General features: G+C 34.9%; 2 protein-coding genes across 2 annotated transcripts; one reads left to right on the forward strand and one right to left on the reverse strand.

Annotated features, from left to right (window-relative positions):
* The first annotated feature begins 3,910 nt into the window (after positions 1–3,910).
* Positions 3,911–7,252, forward strand: LOC146145178 (nurim-like). Its single transcript, XM_083390031.1, has 5 exons — positions 3,911–4,103; positions 5,018–5,175; positions 5,784–5,957; positions 6,139–6,295; positions 6,810–7,252. The coding sequence occupies exons 1-5, from the start codon at positions 3,953–3,955 to the stop codon at positions 6,935–6,937; spliced, it is 768 nt and encodes a 255-aa protein (XP_083246157.1). The 5' UTR covers positions 3,911–3,952; the 3' UTR covers positions 6,938–7,252.
* Positions 7,253–11,938: 4,686 nt separating this feature from the next.
* On the reverse strand, positions 11,939–19,591 carry LOC146145179 (heterogeneous nuclear ribonucleoprotein F-like). Its single transcript, XM_083390379.1, has 10 exons — positions 19,375–19,591; positions 18,268–18,386; positions 17,662–17,808; positions 17,237–17,375; positions 15,789–15,985; positions 14,908–15,032; positions 13,146–13,322; positions 12,933–13,068; positions 12,644–12,766; positions 11,939–12,134 (listed from the first exon to the last, which is right to left on the reverse strand). Exons 1-10 carry the CDS (start codon positions 19,512–19,514, stop codon positions 12,109–12,111), a joined length of 1,329 nt encoding a protein of 442 aa, XP_083246505.1. The 5' UTR covers positions 19,515–19,591; the 3' UTR covers positions 11,939–12,108.
* Positions 19,592–24,934: the final 5,343 nt, after the last annotated feature.

A 24,934-nucleotide genomic window follows, 5' to 3' on the forward strand; every position in this document is an offset into this window, starting at 1 on the left:
ACATTCAGGTAACTGTTAAAATATTGAAACTTCTGTTCCTTAGTCTAGGTCGCCTAATATAGCATGTAAATTTTTAGTTTACTAGAATTAGAATAGAATGTGACCTGCTAACAAATAAAACTACAAAATGTGTTTTGGATGCTGTTGCGGAAAGTAAACTTTTGTGTGAAAGTGAAATTGCGCTGCAATTTTTTTGTTCTTATAATGCTAATTGCGCTGCACTTTGTTTGATCTTGAAATGAATAGCTACTTACGGCCATGTAAAGAAAACATATTAAAAATGTCCGTTTGATTTTTTCGGCTCATTTGAAATGTAATTGTTTTATATTCAATTTCAATGTTCATGTGAGTTGTTAAAAAATAAACAAATTTCTCTCTGCGCAGCTAAAAAATAGTTTTTTACCGCGAACATCTCGATCTAAATACAGCTGAGAAAATTTATCGCGTTTAAGGTGGCATTGTTCGGTTGAACGTACGTGTGTGAGCAATTTTTTGTGTGGTAGTCACTAACACAGTGGTGGCCAACTGTTGACCGCGAAGTTATTTTTGAATAGCTTGGTGTTATCATGTACCGTAGTTGTTGGCCGCATGATAGCCGTACATTCATTGCACTTTATTTTAACAATTAGTGTTGTATATGATGTTTTAAATTGGCTCAGCTTGGAAAGACCCACGTGCCAAATGTGGTATTGTGAGCCTGTAAAACTTTTTCATATTTTATGCCAACTTTAACTCTATGTAAACGCAAATTTTTCGCGCTTCGCGTGTATATTCTTTTTTTATATAATGTTTCATATTATAGCCTGGCAGTTTTTTGCCCATTAATTAAGCGCCGTAGAATTTTCACCTTAAAACCAAATAACCCCCTAAATCCGCCACTGTTTTCGTAGTGGTTTTACGTAGTGGGCCTTCAAGCAGCTCTGAAAAAACTAATTTGGGCCACAACAAAAAATTTGCCGACCACTGCACTAACAGGTAGACGACGAGATATGCAAGTGGCCCGTGGTCTAATCCGAATACACATATTTGGCCCGGCAGTATGAAAGGTTGCACGCCCCTGGACTAACGTATCATTAGCGAGTAGAGATACTTTAAATTATTTGTCATTCAGTTGTAGCCCTACAAATTCGCAATGCCGTTTCTAGATATTCAAACAGCAAAAAAAAGCGTCGAAGGTAATGAGTCGCCTTGCTGGACACCTCTTAATTTTAAACTCGCGCGACAAAAAGTTGTTGTTGGTTATTTTACAGGTATATTCCGCATACGAACATTGTATCCAGTTTATTAGGTTCTTTCCAAAGCAAAAATGTCCTGATGCTGCGTAAATAAAATCCCAACCAACTGTGTCAAATGCTTTGTAAATGTCCAAAGAAAGTAGGGAACCCGGAATTTTACAAAAATCGGAGGAATCGATAATATCGAAGAGCAGGCGGAGATTATCCCTATATCTGACCTTCATAAAGCCATTTTGGTCTCGACTGATTAGGAACTCGATATTGGCTTTAATTCTGTTGTTTATAATGTGTATTACTTTTAAAGATTAAAAATATCATACAATATCCATTGCGCCCAGTGGCGTAGCCAGGGGGGGGGTTCTTACCCCCCTTTTTGTAAGTGATATTATCGTTTTTGTAACTGTTCGAAGCGGCGTGCTGTTTAAGTAATTGGGTTACGCGCCTTAAGCTAATGCGGAACCAAAATCAAGCGCAAAACGCCGTTTTCGTCTTTTGTTTGGTCGACCGTAAACGCCGGATAGTTTTTATCTTTCGTTAATTCTTATTTGTTTAGGTTGACTTCAGTGACTTGCGGTGAGGTTCCTAGATGGTGAGGCACAATTTTTTTCGAGTCACGTTTTTTTAACAACCACAAAAACGGTATCGTATTAATAAAAATAAAAAAAACTCAAAAACCATTCAAAGAGCAAAAACAAAATGACTAAAAGTAGTAAAACTACATTAATATGGTTAACGTAATAATGACTACATCGTCTATGACGTAACAGTGTATGACAATTGAAGGTGTTGCATGCCTGTGATCGACTGTTGCTCATAAAAGCTACAAAACAAACTATTATTAAGAGTACAAAATTTATAAATTTGGCACTGCCTCCCCTGACTGCACGTCCCTGGTTGACTGATTAGCAAGTGTATATTCGACAATTGACAACGCTAAGTCAAACCTTCTTTCTTCTTTTCTCGCTAAAAAACGTCGAGTTAGTCGCAGTTAATGTTCCTTGCTATTATATGACGTCATACAGTCACTAATTTATGACGTCATTATTCAATAACGTCAGACGGAAGATAGGGGAATTCCCTAAGTTGAAAATTCAGGACCCCGTTTTTTGATTTTCTGGATACGCCCTGATTTTAAATTAAGCCTGCTCATTCCGTATTCAACCACATTGATTTGTGAAGCGGTATTCAGCGCAATGAGCATAATATTAAAAACGAAACATCGTACTCGCTTGGAAGTACAGCATTACATGCGGTTATGCCGTTATGCTATGCTGCCATCATACTAAATGTAATTTATTGTTGAAACAAATTGAAATTTTTGTGTTTGCTCGTGTGTTAGATTCAAATTCATATGTTAACTAAAACTTCATAAAGGCAATCATTTTGGTGGCCATGCGTAGCCACTGCTCTCTGAAATTATGCATAATTTAGCCTACTCATAGTCGCTCGTGTTACTTTGTTCCAGTATTATTTGCGTATTTTTATTTATACCTGAAAACACGATTGGGTGGCAATATAAATTTTATTTTATTAAAATTAGGGTCGTTTATCAAAAAGGTTGGAGACCAATGCCTTAACAAACAAAAAGTGGTAGGATTCTAATTAGTTTGAAGAAATCTCTAGTGTACATCTGCCACAGAATGCAGATTATAGGACAATACTTTGTTTGCTTAAATGTTAGCCAGCGGCAAATTATAGAATGCAGACAAGACAGGTGATAGTAAACTACATGCAGTCTGTCTGCATTCTATAGCAGGTGCGTTAACAGCAATGAAATGACCAAAGGGATTTGTGAGGGAATATTAATAAGAATTGGCGGTCGAGTCATATCTCATTTTGAAGAGTGGCCTCGTAGCTATCACCCTATTTAAGTCACTTAGGGCATATTTTAATTTTAAGGCTGAATATGACTGAATATTAATATTCATAAATATGAATATTAATATTTTAATGTTTTTAAAAAAAATGTCTGATTACTGGCTAACTTAGGTTGCTTTGAGTAATGTGTAAAAATTTCTGATCGATATCTTGTTTACTTCCGGAGATATTACGCAAAGAATTTCAAGCTGCTTTCTTCCCTTTGGTAATGAAATGCAGACTGGGTGTACAGGACCACTTAAAGCTTTCTAATTTATATTGCTTTAGTTACTCTGCCTCAAAAAATAATTTAACACTTTATTTTTTCCCTTGACAAACTAAAGTTTGATGAAAACAGTATTATTTTGCTGGCTAAATATATTTAATTTCTTGTTGCAGATTGTGACACTCAAACCCCTTTGTTATTGTTTACCACTCACAGTTCAGATTATTTACTTTTTTGGTGATATTTTGAGTGCGCAGCGTTGCATAGCAAATTTTCCAGGTGTACATTTAGGATTTTCTGGCTCTGCACACCATAAGTGTTTTATGCTACCAAAGGAAAGCACGCGGCTTGAAAGTTCAACAAGTTGTATCCCGGGAGTAAAAAAGATATATATTTAAAATGTAAATTGGGATTAGATCTAGCTTCACCAATGATTCCACCTCCACAAGGCACTTGCATTGTACCCATATGCCACAGCAATAAATGCAATGTTGTTGGCAAAAGACCTGGATTTTCTTCTTGCTGATGTAACATACTAAAGGCCCCTTAAAAAGTACTAATTGCAAAGTGTTTGTTTTATATTGCAGGTGGAAAGCATGGTTACATGTTGATAAAGTAATACTCATCCACTGTCATGTTAAAATTTATTGTGTGTTGCATATGTAACTTATGTGCGGTGCTTTATGTATTTTACTCATCATTTTGTCTGATAACATTTCTCTCTGGAAACCGAAGTGGGCTTCTCCATAAACATTCAAAGTCAAAAATTTCATATCATGTTGAAGGTACAGTGTATGTTGTCATATTCCCTAGATAGATAATGACAGCTGGGGATGTTTATTACCATGATGTTGTGTAAAGTATCACATCAGTGTCTTATCGCCATTCACTTGTTTTTAATGGAACAATATTCAGTTATTTTTCATATTTATGCAAAACTTTTGAAAATACTAATTTGATACTTTTAGCATATCAAAGCAACAAATAACTTAAAAATTATAGAGAATAACAAAGTCGCTGGTTGTTTGAGAAAATTTTTGACTAAACGGTATGTACTCAATAGCCACCATATTAAAATACAATGCAAAAAGAGTTGTGAGAAATTAGCAAGATCTTGCATATTATCAAAATAATGGGATAATTGCAACGTACCCCTGAATAAACAAAGCAAATACTGTTTGATAGTTCAAGCCAAATCAAAGATACACAATTCTCTAAAGCAAAAACAAAAAAATAAGTTTTAAATAAGTTTTAGCCTAAGGCTCTTAACCGGGCTGCATGGTCAAATCTGTCTGCTTACGTATATAGCATATTGCTCTAATAAAGATTGAATTTAGTTGTTGTTAGCTTTCATTCAAAGCAAAATTTTGATAAAATTTTAAATCAACGACCATCTACAAAACCTCATTACAGTTTTTGTGCATTTTGTAAACAATTTTGACAAATTTTGGCTTAGTGTATAAATTTTGACTTTAATAATTGCTTCAGTTTTAACTTTGTAAAATTCAGGAGCTTTATTAAGTTTGAATTTATATATTCAATTCATAGTTCCCTTTCATTATATTTATATGTATTATTCATGCATTGAAGTTTCTTGGGGAAAATATATATTAAACTGTTTTTTTTTTTGTTTATTCAATTGTTACTACCAAATACAGTTTATGTGCCCTCATTAGTATTTTTATTTATGTATTTGTAGATTTCTCTGTATACAATGCCTTGATGTCTGATGGATTGTACCTTATGTTGTTCATAGCTAGTCATTCAATATTGGCAAGTCATCAAGTCAAAACAATTTTCAATATAGGGAATTTGTACAGAACATTCTACATAACTGTTACAAGTTACACACTTCAGGTAAAATGCTTATTCTTTTAAATCTGACTCGGAATTTCCAATACACATTTTTATTGCGATACCCATACACGCTACTTCAAACAAAATGTATTGTGATCCGATACCACATGACATTATTACTATGCTTAAACAATAAAAATAGATGAAATTAAAATAACATTTTTTTCAGTTTGTTAGCCCCAAAATTGCTTAAGGGATAAGAAGTTGAGTTACTTCCAGTTTTTAAGGTACTATTTTTCAATAAATTTACTTTTGACAATAAAAACTCTGTGTGGAATAGAAACATCATGGCTAAAATTCCTATATTTATTTGCTATCGGGTCGCAACAGATACCGCTTATTGGACTAGAACTGATACTACCACCTGGCATCATCAATTGACTCTTGTGCAATATTGTCGGACATCACTAGTTAGAATGTATGCCACATTTTCTGATACACAATTGAAATGTCTAAATAAAATCTTATCTATTAGAATTACAAAGTGTGTTAAATTTATGTTTGACTGGTTACTAAATGCATGGATATGCAAAAGTTTCATAGACGTATTCTTAATAATTTCTATGCAACATTTTACCTTTGTAACATGTAGAATTTATTTTGCATAGATGGTTATGGAAAAATGGAAAGTTATCTTTCCAGAAGATTTGCCATTGGTCTGGAATAAAGGAAGCAGTGATACATTTGTGAATGTCTGCCAATATGTTCATATTGCTGGTTGGCTGATAACAATGGGAGGAATATTTGTGTTGGACTATTCAGAGTTTATTGGCTGTAAACAAGTGAGAATTGACAATAACACTTTTATACACATCGCATTAACTTCACAGAAAAATTTTAAAGCTTGACATTCATTACAAATTACATTTATAACTTCTTTATTGTTTTAAATGTTTTGTTTGAGCGTATTGCAATGTTTTATTCACTTACATCTTTGCACCCTAATTTGGGGTTGTATTTTAGGTGTGGTTGATGAACTGCAACCCGACCAATTGCATAACTAAATCTCATGCAGCAAATGTTTTTCTTTCACACTTGCGACATCCAATGTTGTCAGGGTTTTTTCTAGTTTTGTGGCTTGTTCCTTGCATGACAATCGATAGATTTTTACTTGCCTCAGGTAAGTTTTCCGCTTAGAATGATGACTAGCCTACCCGCTATAAAAGCCGTAGTTAAAGGTGCTAACGAAACGGGATATGACAAGTAATTATTGTATCCTGGCGCGGCGTGATGAGGAACAGTAACAATCAATTTGTTAATATATATTTTTAATTATGGCAGAATAAAACAACAAACGTAGGCACACTTCATACGCACAAAAGTATTGTCACTCAATTTTTGTGTTTCTGATGCATTTTATTACAGTTTATATTGTTCCGTTCACTTATTATCGTGCTACCATTGTTTGTAGATTTTGACACTAATTCTGTGCATTCTTTTTGAATAATAAAAATTGTCATAGCCAAAAGGTCGAGTAGATCGACAGCATCTTGATTAAGACGTTTCTTAATCAAGATGCTGTCGATCTACTCGACCTTTTTGGCTTTGAAATTTATTATTAAGCTACATTACAGATCCGTGCATAGTGTACCCAAAAATTGTCATATTTGGTGAAACACAAATTATTTTTGTAGTGTTGACCTTGTATCCCCTATGTTCAAGCAAGTTGACTAAAGAAGACTTCAATTATCTTAAACGAATGACCTTGAAGAAGGATTTCTCGTTAGGAAAACTGTCGCATGACACAGTCACCATTAAATAGGTTTTTTGTCTTTGGAGGGTTAGCAACAATCGGAATCATGTTCTACGGAAGACTAAACGAAGACCTGTTTTTTCCTAATTTTTACTTTTTGCTTTATATTTTACCCTACCAATATTACTTTTTATCATTTACCTTACATTGCGGTCATATTTGGTGATTATACTTTTAGATGTACTTTTGTTGCAATTGAATATTTTACTGCTGTTTTTATGGATTTAATCATGTGTGTGGCATTAAGTTTTTTTCTGTTTTTCAGTGATACTGAACTAACGGCGTTTTTATATTCAAATAAAAAAATTATGCTTGAGCTTTCAATTACCAATACAAAACATATATAAGAGTTGAAGATATGTGTTTCAACACTTAGAGTTCTAGCATAAGGACAACAGCACAGTACGGTGCACAAAGTTCATACACGCCGTTAAATGAAAATCCTGTTTAGCCCTGCAGATCCGCCCGGTAGGACTCGTTAACATTTTTTATTACAAAAATCAAAAACACCAAAAATGTGTAAATTGTGGCCAGAACTATTGGAAATATTCTATATGGAACTTTAAAACCAACATTTTCTTTGTTTTTGCCTACTCGAAATGTAGTGCAATTTATGAGGTCCGCAGTACAAACTTTTGCAGGTTACCACCCCCTTATTTTAGACTTAGCCTACGGCCATACTTTAAAAAAACCTTTTCTCGTGTTAACCAAAGCGTATATATTATTAGCAGTTTTTGCTTTCTTTTATTCCTTTGGTTACGACTTTTGCCAATTAAACGCTTTCGAGGGGCGCCTGGCAGAACCAATTAAGTCGCTTAGAAAAACAACTCTTCGGCGCAAACATTGGGAACGTACAACACTGCAGTTTTGCTATAGCCTACCAACATTTTAAAATTCACATTCATGGGCGCCCGCACGGGGGGGCACTTGCCCCCCAGGAATTTCAAAATGCGATTATTAGTATTATTTATTAGAAGCGGAATTCTTCACTGCTCTCTGCAGCATGGGTAAAAATAAATCCCCTGGGCTAGACGGTTTTCCAGCAGAGTTTTATATCACTTTTTGGGACAATATCAAATGCGTCTATATTGCAGCTTGGCGACATACAGTAAATACAGGTAGGCTATCAGCTTCTCAGTCAGAAGCAGTGGTAACTCTACTTCCAAAAGCTTATAAAGATCATCTTCAACCAGAAAATTTTAGACCGATAACGCTTTTGAATGTAGACTACAAAATTGCTTCAAAAGTAGTTAACACCAGGATCCGAGGGTTACTAAACGACATTATCTCGCTTCGTTTGGTAAAACCGAATCTAACCAATGTACTTTTTGCAAGTGTCCTGTTACGTGTCTATACTGGGAAAACGTGAGTGCGTGGTTAAGTACTAAACTACGAATATCGTGTGTTTTTTCCCGCGAGCAATTACTCTTTGGAGTGCACAAAAACGAACCGTGCAAAACATTTGTGAATTGTGTCCTTTTATGCGCGCGATATGTTATTTATCAATGTAAATATGCCGACACTGTCTAGACTATGTTACGCTTTTTACTGTTGCTATCTTCTGTGAAAACTTCCGAGCGATATTCGGCTTTAAAAAGAGGAAGTATGACAAAACACAAAAGTAAATGGTCGTTAGCTGCTTGAGAGCTTCACTATTTATGTGGCCCGAAAAAAAAAATTTTTTTTTGGACACATGTTGTTTTTGTCCGAATTATTTTTTTTTTTTTTTTTTTTTTTTTTTTTTTTTCAGTCAATTTTTTATGGCTCACTTTTGACAAGGAAAAAAACATAGTTGGAACATGAAATTTTCACAACTGTTAAATACCCTCACAAAGTTGTTTCTAATATAAAAAAAAATTGCCTAGGTTCTAAGGGGTGGTTTTTAGGGGGGCAAAACTGTCATTTTTTGTTAATTTTGGTTTTAAGCACTTTTCAGAGATAAAAAAATGTAAAAAAAAATGTGGCCCGAAAAAAAAAATTTTTTTTTGGACACATGTTGTTTTTGTCCGAATTATTTTTTTTTTTTTTTTTTTTTTTTTTTTTTCAGTCAATTTTTTATGGCAAGGAAAAAAACATAGTTGGAACATGAAATTTTCACAACTGTTAAATACCCTCACAAAGTTGTTTCTAATTTAAAAAAAAATTGCCTAGGTTCTAAGGGGTGGTTTTAGGGGGGCAAAACTGTCATTTTTTGTTAATTTTGGTTTTAAGCACTTTTCAGAGATAAAAAAATGTAAAAAAAATCTGATATATTTATGGATGATGGTTACATGACATATACAATGCTAAGTAACAAAATTTTAAACCTTACCCCTGAACTTTTCATCCGGGCGGTCAAAATGCACAACACTTTAGGAAATTTTAATGATATATTTACACTAGAAGGAAATGACATAAACATCTGAAAATTTCACAAATGTTAGAGAACTATTTAAAGCTGATGTTAAAATAAACATTTTACCTCTTAAAAAAAAGGGGAGTAATTTAGGGGGGTAAAATTAAAATTCGGCCGTTTTTGTGTTTAGAGGTGTCTAAAAAACTAAAGAAAACATTGTTAAATAGTTTTCAATTATAAAGACAAATTATAGATTGCTCCTCAGGCCAATTTTGAACTTCAATTTAAAATAATTAACCTATGGGGGAAAACAACTAAACAAAAATATAGAAATTAAAGTGATTTCATTCATAGAATAAAAACTGGAAACAGAGTGGTGTACACTGCCTCCACAATTTTTCATTTCAATCTGCGGCGGTAAAATATGTTGTTTTGTAAAAGCAATAAGTTAATTTACTAAGAGAAGCCTCTTTTTAAAAGGCAAGTCGCACGCGCTTAGTTTCCCTGAGACAAGCCACTTCGCACAATGAATGTTGCACGCGCTGGACAAAAAAAGCACAGTAGGCAGCCAGACGCTTCGCGGCCAGAATAAAGCAAGCGATATGAACAAATTCAGCATTAAAGGTTTTCTGCCGCTAGGTTAGAGTATATAGCTGTAAAGAACTAAATCGATTACGTCACACTATTGACTTTTGTCCCCAATGAGAGGCGTACAGGGGTGCAAGAAAAAATTGTCAAATATTTTTTAATTATAAAGACAAGTTATAGGTTTGCTTCGCAGCCAAATTTATATTAAGACCACTGACAATCATTCTTGTAAAAGTGCACCATGTCCAACCTATACCACGCAACTTCGGGCCACATCCGCTTTTGCCTGCTAAAGCACCGAAACTGGAAGCACAACATTGGGAGTATATGGACACTGACAAATAAGACCCGTTGAAAGAATATAGAATAACTAAGGAATGACACCCTGGTAAAGTATAGTAGAACTGCGCTGTACCCCCCTGGTATAATATAGTAGAACCGCACCATACCCCCTGATATAATATAGTAGAACCGCGCTATACCCCCTGGAAAAATATACAAAAACCGCACACCCTGTCTAGTTTGATTTGTTTTTCTTGTTCGTTTTTTTCGCTATCTATTTTATTAATAAAAAAAATAAAAAATAAAATATTAGTATTATTTATAAGTGTAATATGTATTACTTATAAAGGTTAAACATATTATACATTATCCATTGCCCCCAGTGGCGTATCCAGGGGGGCGGGGGTTCTTACCCCCTTTTTGTAAGTGATATTATCGTTTTAGTCATGGCTTAACAAACTGTTCGAAGCGGCGTGCTTTTTAAGTAATTGGGTCACGCGTCTTAATCAAATGCGAAACCAAAATCGAGCGCAAAACGCCGTTTTTCGTCTTTTGTTTGGTCGACCGTAAACGCTGGAAGTTTTTCTCTTTCGTTGTTTGTTTAAGTTGACTGATTAGCAAGTGTGCAATTGACAACGTTAAGTCAAACCTTCTGTCTTTTTTTCTCGCAGAAAAACGTCGAGTTATACGCAGGTTGTTCTTCGCTCTTCGGTCTCAGCGCTAATATCCGTTGTTGGTGTAACATCGACATTTGTTTAACTGAAGCAGATTCTTAAATGGCGGTATAATGGTGACTGTCGTGCGCATTTCAAAGCCTCCATTTTTAAGTAATGATGGTTAACGCAAAATTATGCTCTTTAAGCATACTCTAAGAGTCTAAGACCACGTGCTAAGTGTGCAATGGACACAACTTATTTCCCCTCAACCGCAGCTTGTAATTTAGCTGACTTGGCACACAGCTCGGCGCAGATGTTGCGCTAATCTAATAACACCCGGGAAAAACATTCTTTGTTTAGTATTGCAGATGGCGAAAGACGTGCTTGTAATTTAGCGCTCGTTCCGTTCATGGCACTTGAAAACTGTGCTGCTGATAGTCGAATTACGTGTGATTTTACCACAATTAATCACATATATTTCACGGTCTTGGTTTGATTTTTTTGCCTGAAGTTAACGATTGTACACCGTGATTTTGCAGCTGGCGCCTGACAGGATTGTCGACGACGCACGTGGTCGCTTTTGCTGGACGTATTTGGCTGTTTCTGATTAGTTTTTTCTCACATCTTGCAATCACCATTCTGTGACGTCATACTGTCACTATTTTCTGCGGGCACCCCTGTTAACATTTTATTATGTCTGAGTACTGTGAAACTAACAACACGAAAAGTATATTTTATGCTAAATATAGCTTACTCTTCTGAACAAATGGAATGGTTTCTGTCACTAGGGGACACATGGACGGACTCCGGTGAAGTCGCAAATGTTTACAATGGCGAAGTTGCCAAGTCTAGCACTATTTGTTCGATAATTCAGTCCTAAGTTTACCCCTATAGTCACTCGTACACCATTTTTTAATGTTATTGCAAAGACAAGTATGTGATTATTGTTTTTTCAAATTCCAGACGCGTAAGAAAAATGCACAATACCAATTTTTACTATTTAAGCTTGCTACATTTTACATCCTTGACAAGAGCGCATTGCAATAAACTTACTTCTGTGTATGCCTATAAATGTTATGCAGACTACGGGGAATTGAACAACACGGGACTACAAAAAATAGGTTGCTAAATAAACACAGAAAGTTTCGAGCTGACGAGTTTTATTTGGGTACATGTCGACGTTTGTAAAAAATAAAGCAAAACTAGCGTGAGAATAACGTGCCATATTTGACTTCCCAGCTTCAGACTCGGCTGCAGGCTTGCGAGCATATACATTATACAATCAGACAAGTGTAAATGCGAAATCAAACACGAAACTTTTAAAAACGATATCCACCACCGCCACCTGAAAATAAATCAACACACAAATAAATAAAACATTTCTTTATAACTATAAAATGCAACTTATATGCTACCTATTATAGCACATCAAATGAAATGTAAATGCATTTTGCAAACGTCCTAATAACGGTAAGCAACTTTTCAAAACGAAGACACATTTAAAAAAAACTGTATCAACATTTAAATACAAATCTAGCACGTTCCTAAAATCTTTAGGATCAATTAAACAAAGTTAAAAGATTAGGAAGTTTCCTCGTGTTCATGAATTGTAAGTTTAATTCGGTAAAATTTGACGTTAAAAACGTTAAAAAGGTTGGAAAGAATAAAAAATTATAGAGGCGTATTGTTGACATTTATTTGTGGGTCTTTAACTTGTTTTAGTTGAAGAAAAAATTGCACGGTTGAAACCTAAAAAAATCGTTTTGCACGACTGTAACCGAAACAAGAAGATGGAAAACCTTTTAAATATTTAAAAAATAACCTTGTCAACAAAATATTCGGACTTATACCCACGTTTATCTCTGCCACCTCGTTGTTGCATCATGCCTCTTCCTCTTATGTGTCCCCTGCCGCCCCTCATTCCACCTCTACCCGATTTGTGACCACCACGATAGAACAACTCTATGTAGCGATGCTCTGAGAGAATACAAAGACGTCCTGGTTAAGAAGACTAAAAACGAGTAAATAACTACCATAATTTAACGAACTATTATCGATATAGTTTGTAATTATATTATAATTAACTTGGTTGGAATTGTGGTTTATGTATCACTATAATATATAGCTTGAGACTTGGCCTTACGCATTGACTCCTTGTTCTTTTGCATGGCTGCTTGAGCATCTTGGTATGAGGCAAACTCAACATTTGCTTCTCCGCTTACTCTCCCATCTCTACCATACTCTATGTGTATTCGCACAGGTACAATGGGTGAGAAAAACTAAAAAACATAATTTCATTTTATTTTATAAATGAAAACCGCAATGACTTCTTTAAAATATCTTGCATGTAACTCACAGCAGAAATGTCATCATCGGTGGCTTTAAATGGCAAACCCCTCATATGAACAACATAATCCGAACCCATTCCGCTGTCTTCTTCATAATAATCTTCCTCATAGTCATCGTTGGCATAGTTACGGTTGCCATACCAATTATTATCGTTGCTTCGTCCTCCTCTGCCATATCCTTGCGACTGGAAAATATGTGTATATATGTTGTACAGTGTGTATTATGTTAAGATATAGGTCCTACTTTATAGTTTAATCTAATAATAGTTTTGGGTAAAGTATGCCTGTCTAATCCATTATAATTCTTTTATGACTAATTTCATTTTTTCAAGTAAAAATATGTTTAAAAAATAAGCTAAGTTATACCAATGGTTTAGTTTTATAATGGGCTACACAAAACCAACAAAGAAAAACAAAAAAATCATATTTTCTTTTAAATCACCTAATTGAAAATTCATTATTAATGTTTAGATTACTGCAAAAATTATTCAAAATCAATAGTGCAAAAATTATTCAAAATCAATAAACCAAATTTGGCAAAAGATTGAGAAAAAACATAACACCTGTTCCACCAAATTGGTTAGTTTTAGTAATGCTGCCTGCAAAATATGTTACCTAGAAGAAAAGTATGAAAAATAATTTTTTTTAATATTTTTAAAGCCTTTGCCACAAAATAATTCACGCCCTAAAACAACAAAGTGCAACAAAAATATTTCTATTATCTTATCCAAGAGTTAGGCCAACATATGCTTAAATATTTAAATCAACTGGTCTGTTTTCTGACTAGCCTATCTCTTTTTAGGGCATAGCGGTCCACAATTTCAAGCATAAATGACCGAAATTTTTTGCAGATTTACCTAGGTGACACACTTTCAGGCGAGAACTCCAGCGCTAATATTTTTGTTTATTTGTTTTGTTTATTATTTATTTGGTGTTATTCTAGTTTTATAGCTATAACTGTAACCCTATCATTTTTAGCATTTTTTATCCACCTAATAGGGTGCAAATAGTAAAGTTAGGTCATCATTGTTACAGGTCACTTAAAATGATGTGGCATGCAGGCTGTGATCTTTGTGAAGTGTAGGATGCCAACCTAGGTGTTGGTCACTTTTTACAGCTAAAACCAGTTGCCTAAATGGATATCCAAACAAAATTTATTGCCTGGTATCCAGTATTGATTGCAATCTGATTTAACATAACTTCCTAATAGAAGTCATCAAGACTGAACAAGTGTGATCACAAACTTAACCAGTGTGGTCATGTTCCTTAATCAACTTGGCAAAAATATGTGACAAAAGTTGATAAAGGTACTTTTTTGTCAGATTTTCAACAACGGTGACAATACAACAAAGCATATCCGCACTACTAAATACTGCAACCCTATTACATGCACACTCGAAATAGGTTAGAACACCACCAAACACTTGCAAAAAAATCCCCAAATCTTCAATAGGCACATAGGTAACTCAAAAGAGTTATTGTTGAAAAAATAAAACGTTTTGAATATCCTTCTCACAATTTTGCGGTTTTACAACCAGCCTTAAAAGTTGTAGCTAATAGTCCAGGCATTTGTAGTGGTAAATCTTATGTTGGCACTTCTAATGAAATGGCTTATACAACTTTATGCTTATGGTCATTCAGAACAACAGCAAAGATATATATCCACCAAGCAAAGGTAAAGTCACAGAAACAAGGGCAAATGTCTGTATTCAGGCAATGGCAATAGATAAGGTAGTCTAGTGGTAGCATGAATATGAATATTACACTTACTCTCATGTTTCCACGGCCACCACCATATCTTTCTTTGTTTCCATAGCTTTCATTTCCTCCCCATCCATAACTTTCATCCTCATTATCTTCCCAATACTCTTCCTCCTCCCCACCATAACTTTGACCTATTAAAAGATTTTAAAGCAATTTAAAATTAACTTTTGATTAAACCTGTTCTACTTATTTATGTCAAATGACCCAATCTAAAAAATCAATCGCCATTCACAATAGAGTGCCACACAGCAAAGACATGATATCATTTTTGAGAACTAGTGGATCCAAGCTGCTTCAGAAGGCTTTATCAGTGTGCAGAAATGTATTAATAATACAAAAATTATCCAGCTAATACAGGTGGATGGATATCTTAATTCGAAACAAAAACAAGGATATTAATACAGAAACAACATGAGTGTAAATTAAAAATAATTTGCCAAACACTAACAATTAAACAAACAGGAAGGCCTCCTATCAAAACAAGTTGGTGTAGTTTATGCTGAAATGGGCTCCCAAGTTGTATAAATAAAGAGAATAATACAGTATCTTACAGAAAGATTTAGGATAGGTTAAAACTTTTTGCTAGTAATACTATGCATAGGCTCAACACAAAATTATATACAAATTCCTACCAGAGATGCTGTGGGCTGAAAAGCCTTTGGCATCAAGACATATCAGGTAAAGAAACATTGAAATATATTCATTGATGATGCAAAAATAAAATATGTAACAAACAAATTCTTATTCAGACAACATTCAACATAATACCCCAGCATCTTTTCCAATTAGCAAATTTCAGAGGGTACAAATAAATTATTTTTCTAATTAACGATGTGTAAGTCTCAAATTAAAAAGAAACATATAAGAACTTGCATGATATTATTTACCATAATTATCACCCATCATTCTTCCACCTCCACGGCCACGTCCACCAGAACCTCTCATTCGAATTCCTCTCATTGGTCGATCATATGGACCAGGGCGGTTTCCACGTCCAAAGTTACGATTACCAGCATTGCCGTAGCCACTGCCGTATCCATAGTCATGTGCTTCATTTTTGGTGCTTTTAAAGATCTCTATATATCTAAAAAACGCAGAACAAGGTAATTAGTTAACAAAGAAGTTTTGAATAACAGTTAACAGATCGAGATTCCAGAATGTACCAAAAAAGTAGAATTTGTGAAAAAGCACAAAAATGCGTAATTAAGCAGGGACATGTAAAACAATCCATGTTCTTTGTTCATGCAAACAACTTTTAGGTTCCAGACCAAAAAATTCTAGTTAAAAAGTTTAAATCTTCTTATTCTTTCAAAGCTCTAAAAAATCTGTTCTTAAATTTCCTTAGGATTCTCTTGTGTTGTATTGGGTCCATCTTTTAGGGATAGGGATCCAACTCTGTCAACCTCTGTCAAACCCACATCGGGAACTTACAAAATGAGAAGTTTGGTAGTACTAAAAACATCTTCAGTAAACTAAACTCCCAAATTCTATGTTATGTCTACACAATGAACAGATGGTCTAATATGGCACATAAGCTATATGTATTCAGCCATTTCAAAAGAACTTATGCCTTATTACCATTTTGTCATATTACATGTGTCTACCAAAATATATTAAAACTTCAAAAAAGTGTGAATAAGTTTGCTACTGGTGCAGGCATTATTTTTTACTGGTGCAGGTTTAAAGGTTGTTGCGCAGTTATACTGATAAAGCATAAACAGATTTACGGCCTGCATGTCAAATCTAGACCTTTTTAAATAAAAATAAGGCCATAGTTGACAATAAAGAGTTGATTTCTGATCAGCACTTAAAAACAAAATTTGGCAGACATGTTTTTTTGTGTACTTAAAAAATATTATTTTCAAGATTTAGAAGTGTTCCTTATTGGAAGTGAGTAAATCTCTCGCATGTTATCCTTGCCCCATTTTGTTGATTGTTTATTGAGCCTGAATATTTTCATGCCAGTGTTAGACACTTGAGGAATTCCATAAAAAAGAAAAACTTAACTTGAAAAGATGTAGACATCAGTTTTAAAAAGACAAAGAAATTAATCCTGTTTGCAAACTTTAAAGTTGACAAGTTTATAAATGGCAAGAAAACAGAATTTGAACCAGCTTATTAATTTACCATTTTTAAATCATAAAAGTGGACTCTTCAAATCATGTCGGCAGTATCCTAATAATGTGTTAAATTTCTCTGTAGACAACTTTTCCTGGTAGCACAACAACAAGAGTTTATTAACCATAAAAATAAACATGTAATATCCTACCACCCTCTGTAGTAGTCAGCCGAAAGGAGCGCAGAAACCCAGAAAGGTCCCATACCACCCACCAACCTGTGCCCAATCTTGTCTTTGTGCTTTTCAAGAGCCTTTTCTGCACCATCTTGGGTGGCAAACTCAACATATGCCTCCCCCGAACTTCGCCCTTGGGAGTCCATCGGCAAATTGATCCCATTAGGTACAATATCCAACCCTTTAGATTGATCAATTAAAAGGTGCAAAGGTTGTGGATTATCACATAACTAAACCAACCCATAAAATCTAACATTAGGAAAACCGTTTTCGGACCTAACACATTACTGTGTGGTGTTACTTGAATAGGCCTTTTAGGTGTTATAATTCAAAATTGTGAACTTTTTTTTACTGGAGTTTCTAATACTTTATTTGAAGGAATAAAAGCAAATATATTTTATTACCTTCCTTACATTAACAAAAATATTTAGCACTACAACTAAACAATGCAATAAATCAAAAATAACCTGCAAAAAACTGTGAAATTTCTTCTTTGGTACACTGATATGGCAGCCCTCGTAAGCGAACCATGCACTCATTTCTTGATTCAGAAGACTGCATTCCTCCACTTCGGTTCAGCACATATTCCATTTCTTTGATACTTGAAACAAAAACTGCAAAAAAGAAAAAAGTTTTAAATCGCTGGTTTGTTTTACAATTAAAAACCAGAATAGAAATAGATAAATTGAGATGAAAAATAATGTGAGTTTACATGCATAGCAGTAATAGTTTTAAGTGCCTGGGGCACTTGCCTTATTTAGTGCAAGTTTTGTAAGTCATTCCAAAAAAGGAAATGTCATAGAAATCTATAATTTAACTGCCTGGACTCATGAATGTATTCTAGCATAGAAATATTTTGTTTATAGACTCGCCAGAGAGTAAAGTTTAACCTATAACATACAAACCTTTTTGCAGTTCACAAACAAGTTTATTTTTAAGGATATTTCTTGCCCAGGGTTCTAATATTGGCATTAAAAAAAACATGACAACTACTTCTAATCTCAATAATTTCTATATATCTTAGATAAGTCGAAGTTACAGAGTTATATTTATAAATCACTTCTATGTTAAACCTTCAATGTATCTTTTGCCCATGTTGGCGCGATCTTTTTTGAGTGCAATATTCATATCTTCTTTAGTCAACATTTCAACATAGGCTTCACCACTGGGACGACCTTCTTTAATAAATGTTCTGTGCACAATAAATCATTTTTATAGTTTTGGAGACAAAATTGGCCTAATATTATTAAGGTGCATTCCAGCTAAGTAAAACAAATGTCTGTGGGGTTTTGAAAAGCATTGAAATGGAACATTTTACTTTTATAACAATGACAGCATTATTATTTTAAACAAGTGGTTCTTAACATCATTTCTATGCCGCCTTTTGTAACTGTCCTGTTCCTTGAGCACCTCTGGAGATAATTTAAATCTTCTTTATATATTATTGGGTGAGACAGGGTTGGAATTTCACTCAAGCCTGCTCACCAATGCAAGTGCAATTTGCTCTTGAGCAAGTGCTGATTAACTCTCCAGACTGACAAGTGCCATTAAACTAAAATTGGTTGTTGTATTAGACCTACTAAAGGTCCTAATTTATGAATCCATAACACATTTTGTTTAATAATTTAGAACATAGCTCAGCTAAATCTAATTTGGGCCCTTTTTTGAAACATGGTGAAATAAAACAGGGTCTGTATTATATTTAATAATTCTTGCAAAATAGCAATAATGTGGGCTTCAGGAGATGCCTGGAGTTTGAATTTCAGTAAACAACTTTTTTTCAACAAGTTTTTAATTTTTTTTGCCTGTCCACTTTCGTAAAAAAGCCCTTAGAGGAAAATAGTGTAGTGCACAACGTTGTGTTGCTAAAAATACAACGGCCATATTGCATTACAAAGTTTGCGCAAGGCTAGCAATGTTTAATGAAGAAAAAAGATAAAGCATAGGTCAGCATAACAGCAGTTTCAAGAGCAAGTGGACATCATATGACCATTGAAATTACTTTACAAAAAGTAAAACAATTGGGGGTAAAACACCAACCCTGCACATATGACAGAAGAAACATTAATTTTAAAAAGTAAAAGTTTAGATAATATAAGAATAAAGTTTAAAAAGTTTTTTACCACATATAAAAAATAAGCATTAAATAGGCATAACAAACTAATACTTAATGTTCTAACCTTCTTATACTCTCTTCGCCGGCCACAACATTTGCTTCCAAAAAATCAACTATTTCATCATCAGTAGCAGACCAAGGAAGGCCACGAAGTCGGACGACATAACGATTGTCATCACGTTCGTGAAAATCTTGTTTTAACATGTTAATGTTTAAATAAACTTTTTAAAAGTTTACAGATATATAGGTAATCAATATAAAGGACTTAAACAAAGTCGATTTGTATCTATAGGCAAAATAGTGCTGTATTAACTAATCTGTACAGATTTAAGCATTAGTAAATATCCCACATGAAAACAAATGTGTACCCTTAAAAATAGAATTAACTCTATGAGGCAACATATCAATAAATAGAAATTGTTCTTCTGGGGTAAATAATTATATTAACCGAAGCTTCAGGGTTAATAAAAATTGAAACGAGATAGAGTTAGACAGCTTGTATAGGAAGAAAGTATAAAACAAAAGAACTATAGATTGAAACAAATACATCTAGAAATAGACGTCTCGAAAATATGCGATAAGCTCGGACCCATGAGGTCATCTGAAGCAGAACTGCACTGTCGGACAAAGCCTTGTTAAAATATTGTGGCTATTCAAAATACGTTTTGGTTTTACTAAGTTTACCAAAATTTTGAGTACAATTTGTTTCCAATTTTTTCCTATATAAAATTAAAATACTTATACGAACAATTAAGATGATAACCACTAAATATTATAAACACATTAAAACTCAAACGGCTTTCCAATACCAACTTGAAAAAATGGCGTCAAGTCAAGACAAGAAATCACATTTTGTGGCACTGACGTCCGTCATACATGAGTGAATTGTTGTGACATCATATTACACATTTATTTTAAACAGGGTAAAGGAAAATATTGCCCCGCCATTAAAATCGGATTTGGCCTTTATTAAACTAATTTAAAAATAAGATCGAAAACAGATTATCTTGAACTTGAATAATTTCAACGTTGCAATTGCACCTGTAACAGCTATGTATGTCTGTCTGTTTGTTTGTGCATGATTATACCTAGTTCTTAACGCAGTCGCTTTTGTGCTATAAAGTTTAACCCGGCAAAAAAAATTGGAACTATATACAACGATATGAACGCCTTACTTGCGAGACGTGTTTTATTGCGCTGTAAGTTGTTTTGTTGAAAGCGGAGCTCTGCTGAAAATTTCGAATGTAAAATAAATCTGTGAGCGACCTGACAATATGCACTTTGAAATACAGTGGCAGTTTGTTTAGTTTCGATTTAGTGGAGTTAGATAGTACGGTGGTCACTGTTCCCCTGATTAAATATAGCCTATGCTCTATACAATTACACACCAATGTAAAAAACGAAGCTGGAATAAAATGAACGACGGATTTACACAAACGTTGCAATTATACCACTTAAACAAGAAATGACATAAAAGGTAAAGACGCCTAAAGCTGTTGAACTAAAACCAACAATTCGTCCAAATAACACCCAAAACTGTCAGAATAACGCCAACTTCCCTCGGAATGCGACCTGAAACTCTTAGGATAAGCCTGAAATATGTCGGAATATAACCTAATTGTGTTAGAATGAAGCCTCCTATATAGAGTCAAGACAGTCGGAATTAATTTTAATCCTGTCGGATTGAGATCTAATTTAAGCCTTCGGAATAAGGTTTAATCAAAGCCGTCGGAATAACATCAAAACCGGCCGGACCAAGTTCTAAATTGAAATAAAGCTATCGGACTATAAGACCAAAAGCCATCGGAATAAGTCCTAAAGCCTTTCCAACAAGATATACAGCTTTTGGAATAAGTCATAAACCGTCAGTATAAGTTAATACGGTACCTAAAACTGTCCAAATAAGGCCCAACGATGCCAAATCAACAATAAGTTGTAGTGATTCCATAACTATGTATAGGCTATTACATTAGCAAGACCAGCCAAGCCATATTTAAGTGTATTCTATTAAGTGCGCTTTCTTTCTGTGCCTGCTGATGTATAGGCCTACTTTGTTGTTGCTGTCATCGAGAGAGACCGCCGTAGGCCTATAGTTCCTCGGCCAGGCCGGAACAGCCTTCTTTGGTATACCCTTGCTTACTTTCTGTGATGGAATAAACCAAACAAAGCTAACCTCTAAAGCAGGGGTTCTTAAACATTTTTTACCGCGGACCCCTAAAATTTTTTTGGGGCCTTGTGTTAACCACGGTAGGGGAAAAAATTCAAAAATGATGTCATAAATGGGCGTCACCAATCACAATACAAATAAAATTTATAAATCTGCTGATTTCGGTCCAAAAATGTGAAAGTAAAATGGAATCTAAATACATACAGTGCAAAACCGTGTTATTATCAATTAAACTGTTTTCTTCGAGAAAATGGTAACTTTTAAAATATACACTAATATTTCAATTAGGCATTCATAGACCCCCTAAAACTAGTTCACGGACCCCCAAGGGGTCCATGGACCTCAGCCTGCTCTAAAGTCATCACTAACTCCCCTAAATACTTTAACACTAACCCAAAATCTATAACCATAATAACTAACCCATAACCCCAAACCGGTGCTAACAGTACAGTGTCAAAACATCGACGCTCCAACGACAGCTTTCAAACTTGGGCTCCCGAATCTCAACACCAAAACGACCGATGCCAGACAGATGGCACCAGTCGGCCAGTCGCCCAATACCCTATCCCTCCCTACAGTTGTAGTTATTGTTTATGCCTTATTCATTTCGGTTTGGATCTTATTCTGATAAATTTATAAGACAACTTTAGGTCTTATTCTGAGGAATTTCCGTTGATGTTCACAGCGTTTTGTTATTCTTCTGACAGAATTCGGTCTTATTCCGACGACATGTATTATATGTAGAGGATAACAACTCTAAATGCCAAAGTAGCCTACTCTTGACGTTTTAAAAACAAGCATCGTAAACTATAATAAAAAGATCCTTTACAATTTCGAAGGTTAAAACCAATAAAACATGTTCATAAAATAGTCGATGTCCATAACAAACTTAAAACCTCTCGTGAGAATAACGAGCTTTTGTATATTTTTCTCTACTATAGTACCAGGGCGGATCCAGGACTTTTTGGCTAGAAGGCCATAAAAAATTCTCATTACGTCCAAAGATTGCGTCATAACGTGATGATCGGAGCAATTAACTGTTTGTCAATCAGGGATATATTGGTACTAGCATCAAACCAAACTATATGCGATAGAACCCCGAAATGTCAACTTAGGGAATTCATCTATTTTTTGTCAGACGGTAGTAAATAATGACGTCATAAAATAGTAACGGGTATGACGTCATAACATAGTGATTGTAATGACGTCACAAAAAATAAGTAGACACACCCAATTAACGTCCAGTAAAACCGAACCTTTAAGACGCCAAGCGAATTAGCGAACACGTGCGTCGAAACCGATTAGTATGCAATCGTTAACTTCAGGCGAAAAAATAAACCAAGACGGTAAATGACTGATTTTAATAGACCATTTTAGACTATAAGCAGCGCAGTTTCTAAGTTCCATGTAGTGGACTACGATAAATAAAAGCACGCCTTTCGCCACTTGCATTTTGCGGTAACTATCTATTAAAATTATTACATAACAAGGCGACTTTGTACAGTAACAGTAAACAACCTTTTAAGACAATCTGCAAACGACATTTGTTAAATACGTTTTTTTTTCGTTCGCATTTACAATTGATTTCATTCGCACATTTGCGCACAACTAGACGATAGCAGTAGGTTTCTGAAGCTTACTTATGTGTCTTTCGACGTACCTTTTCAACGAATGTGACGCCATTTTCAAGCATTTCATACCCAGACCTAACGAAAATCGTTGATCCGCTCCTGGCACAAATAGCCTGGTGTATGTGACCCGCGATGCTGGTAATCTTGGACAACTGCTATAGGTTATTGTTTGACTCGCGGTATATTCCGGACACGCGTATTAAGCAAGTCGCTTTAAAACGTTGCACACCCTTAAGCTACGCACAACGCACTTAGGCTAATTTAAAACTAATTGCCTGCTGCTTGAAGGCCACACGCACATCAATCTAGGTTAAATTCTAAAATTTGTTTGTGGATTAATTGTTTAAAGTGGATATTATGTTTGTCAAATTTGGTATGTAGCCTACCCTTGGTCCCTTATTTTTCTTTCTTATTGGTTCACCCAGAAATATTTTGGTGCACTCTGGTTTCTGGGGCACATCGTGCAGGCCTATACTCCGGTTAAAGAAAAATCGTGAAGGATACATTCAAGCAGGGAGTCGAACCGTTTGACTTTTCCGGTTCAGGAATTTAAAAGTTCCGATTCAGCTCCGGTTCGACTACATTTATTTTAAAACCGGTTTATAAAGTTCCGTTTCGGATGCAATTTGAAATGAAAATGTGTGTCAATAAATGTAGAGTTACGTGACCTAAACAAAGCAGCTCATTATTGAAATATCTGAAAAATAAAAAGCAACGTTTTATTTAATCAGTACTCATTTTTGTTATAAAATTTCTAACATGGCATAAGTTGGCTGTGTGCAACAGGAGTTGTGGCATCATGCTGGAGTGAACCGCTTTTTATGACAGGTTCGGGTTCGGTTAAGGTGCAGGTTCTTTCAAAATATTCGGTTCAGTTGTGGTTCGGCTCCTTAAATTCTTTGAAAAAACGTTTCAGGTTTGGTTACGGTTCGGGAAAATTTGGGAAAATTTTTTTTAAAGTTCCGGTTCGTTTCCGGTTCGAATCCCTGCATTCACATTCTCCGATGACGGCGAAATGAAAAAAAACACTTTATAGACTGTTTGTTATGAAATTATTTTTAACCGGCATGCAGCGCTACGTCGTTTAGGTATAATTTTAAATGTTCATCCTTTAAAAATATACTTTCAAGTTATTCAACCCGCGCTATTCGTAACACTTTTTCGTTATCCGACATGTAGGCTAATAATTGCCACATTAAAAAACTGGTAGCCTATATTCTATTTAACATGGGCAAAGCCGAGTATTTTGTCTAGTTAGTAATAATTTTAAAAACAATTTTGCTTTGGCAACCACCTGGCTGACGGAGCCATGGCAGACTGCCACTGGCAGAAGATTTACTGCTAGCAAAAAATAATTTAGGAAATATTAAAAAACGTAGCTTTTGTAAAATAACAAATTCGTTAAATCGGTAAATTGTTGTTCGGCCAAAAGTCTAGTTCTGTATTTACTTTTTAAGAATAAATATTGAATAGTCATGAGTTTTTTACGTTGCTATTGACGTCATTAATGCGGTAGGCGCGACGCCGAGTGTTGCGTCATGTCGTCCATTGCGCAATCGACCTTCAGACGTTAAGGCTTCAGCTGTAGTGCTCCACGCCGGCATGGTGTGAGAACAATAGGAACGTGAAGTTTACTGGCAGTATCTTATTTGAGACTTTGTTACACTAAATGCAGTATATATACTTTTCGTAACTTTGTTTATGTTGATTTACTGATTAATGTTTTACGTGTGTCGAGTGCGAATTTGTTGAATGGCGTTGGTCTAGAATCCTACCACAACGAACAATAGTTAGGTTAGGGTGCGGGTTAGCGTTTGGGTTTGGAC

Source organism: Ascidiella aspersa, chromosome 5, assembly GCF_963924565.1.
Source record: "Ascidiella aspersa chromosome 5, kaAscAspe10.2, whole genome shotgun sequence".
Lineage (NCBI taxonomy): Eukaryota > Metazoa > Chordata > Ascidiacea > Phlebobranchia > Ascidiidae > Ascidiella > Ascidiella aspersa.

Excerpts from the sequence above, each read along its gene's own strand:
- LOC146145178 (XM_083390031.1), top strand. The coding sequence starts at position 3,953 with ATGTTAAAATTTATTGTGTGTTGCATATGTAACTTATGTGCGGTGCTT. Across the intron at positions 5,958-6,138 it reads AGTTTATTGGCTGTAAACAA|GTGTGGTTGATGAACTGCAA; the intron begins GTGAGAATTGAC and ends GTTGTATTTTAG. Across the intron at positions 6,296-6,809 it reads TAGATTTTTACTTGCCTCAG|TGTTGACCTTGTATCCCCTA; the intron begins GTAAGTTTTCCG and ends TTATTTTTGTAG.
- LOC146145179 (XM_083390379.1), bottom strand. The coding sequence starts at position 19,514 with ATGTTAAAACAAGATTTTCACGAACGTGATGACAATCGTTATGTCGTC. Across the intron at positions 13,323-14,907 it reads GTGGCCGTGGAAACATGAGA|TCGCAAGGATATGGCAGAGG; the intron begins GTAAGTGTAATA and ends CATATTTTCCAG. Across the intron at positions 13,069-13,145 it reads CCGATGATGACATTTCTGCT|TTTTTCTCACCCATTGTACC; the intron begins GTGAGTTACATG and ends TATGTTTTTTAG.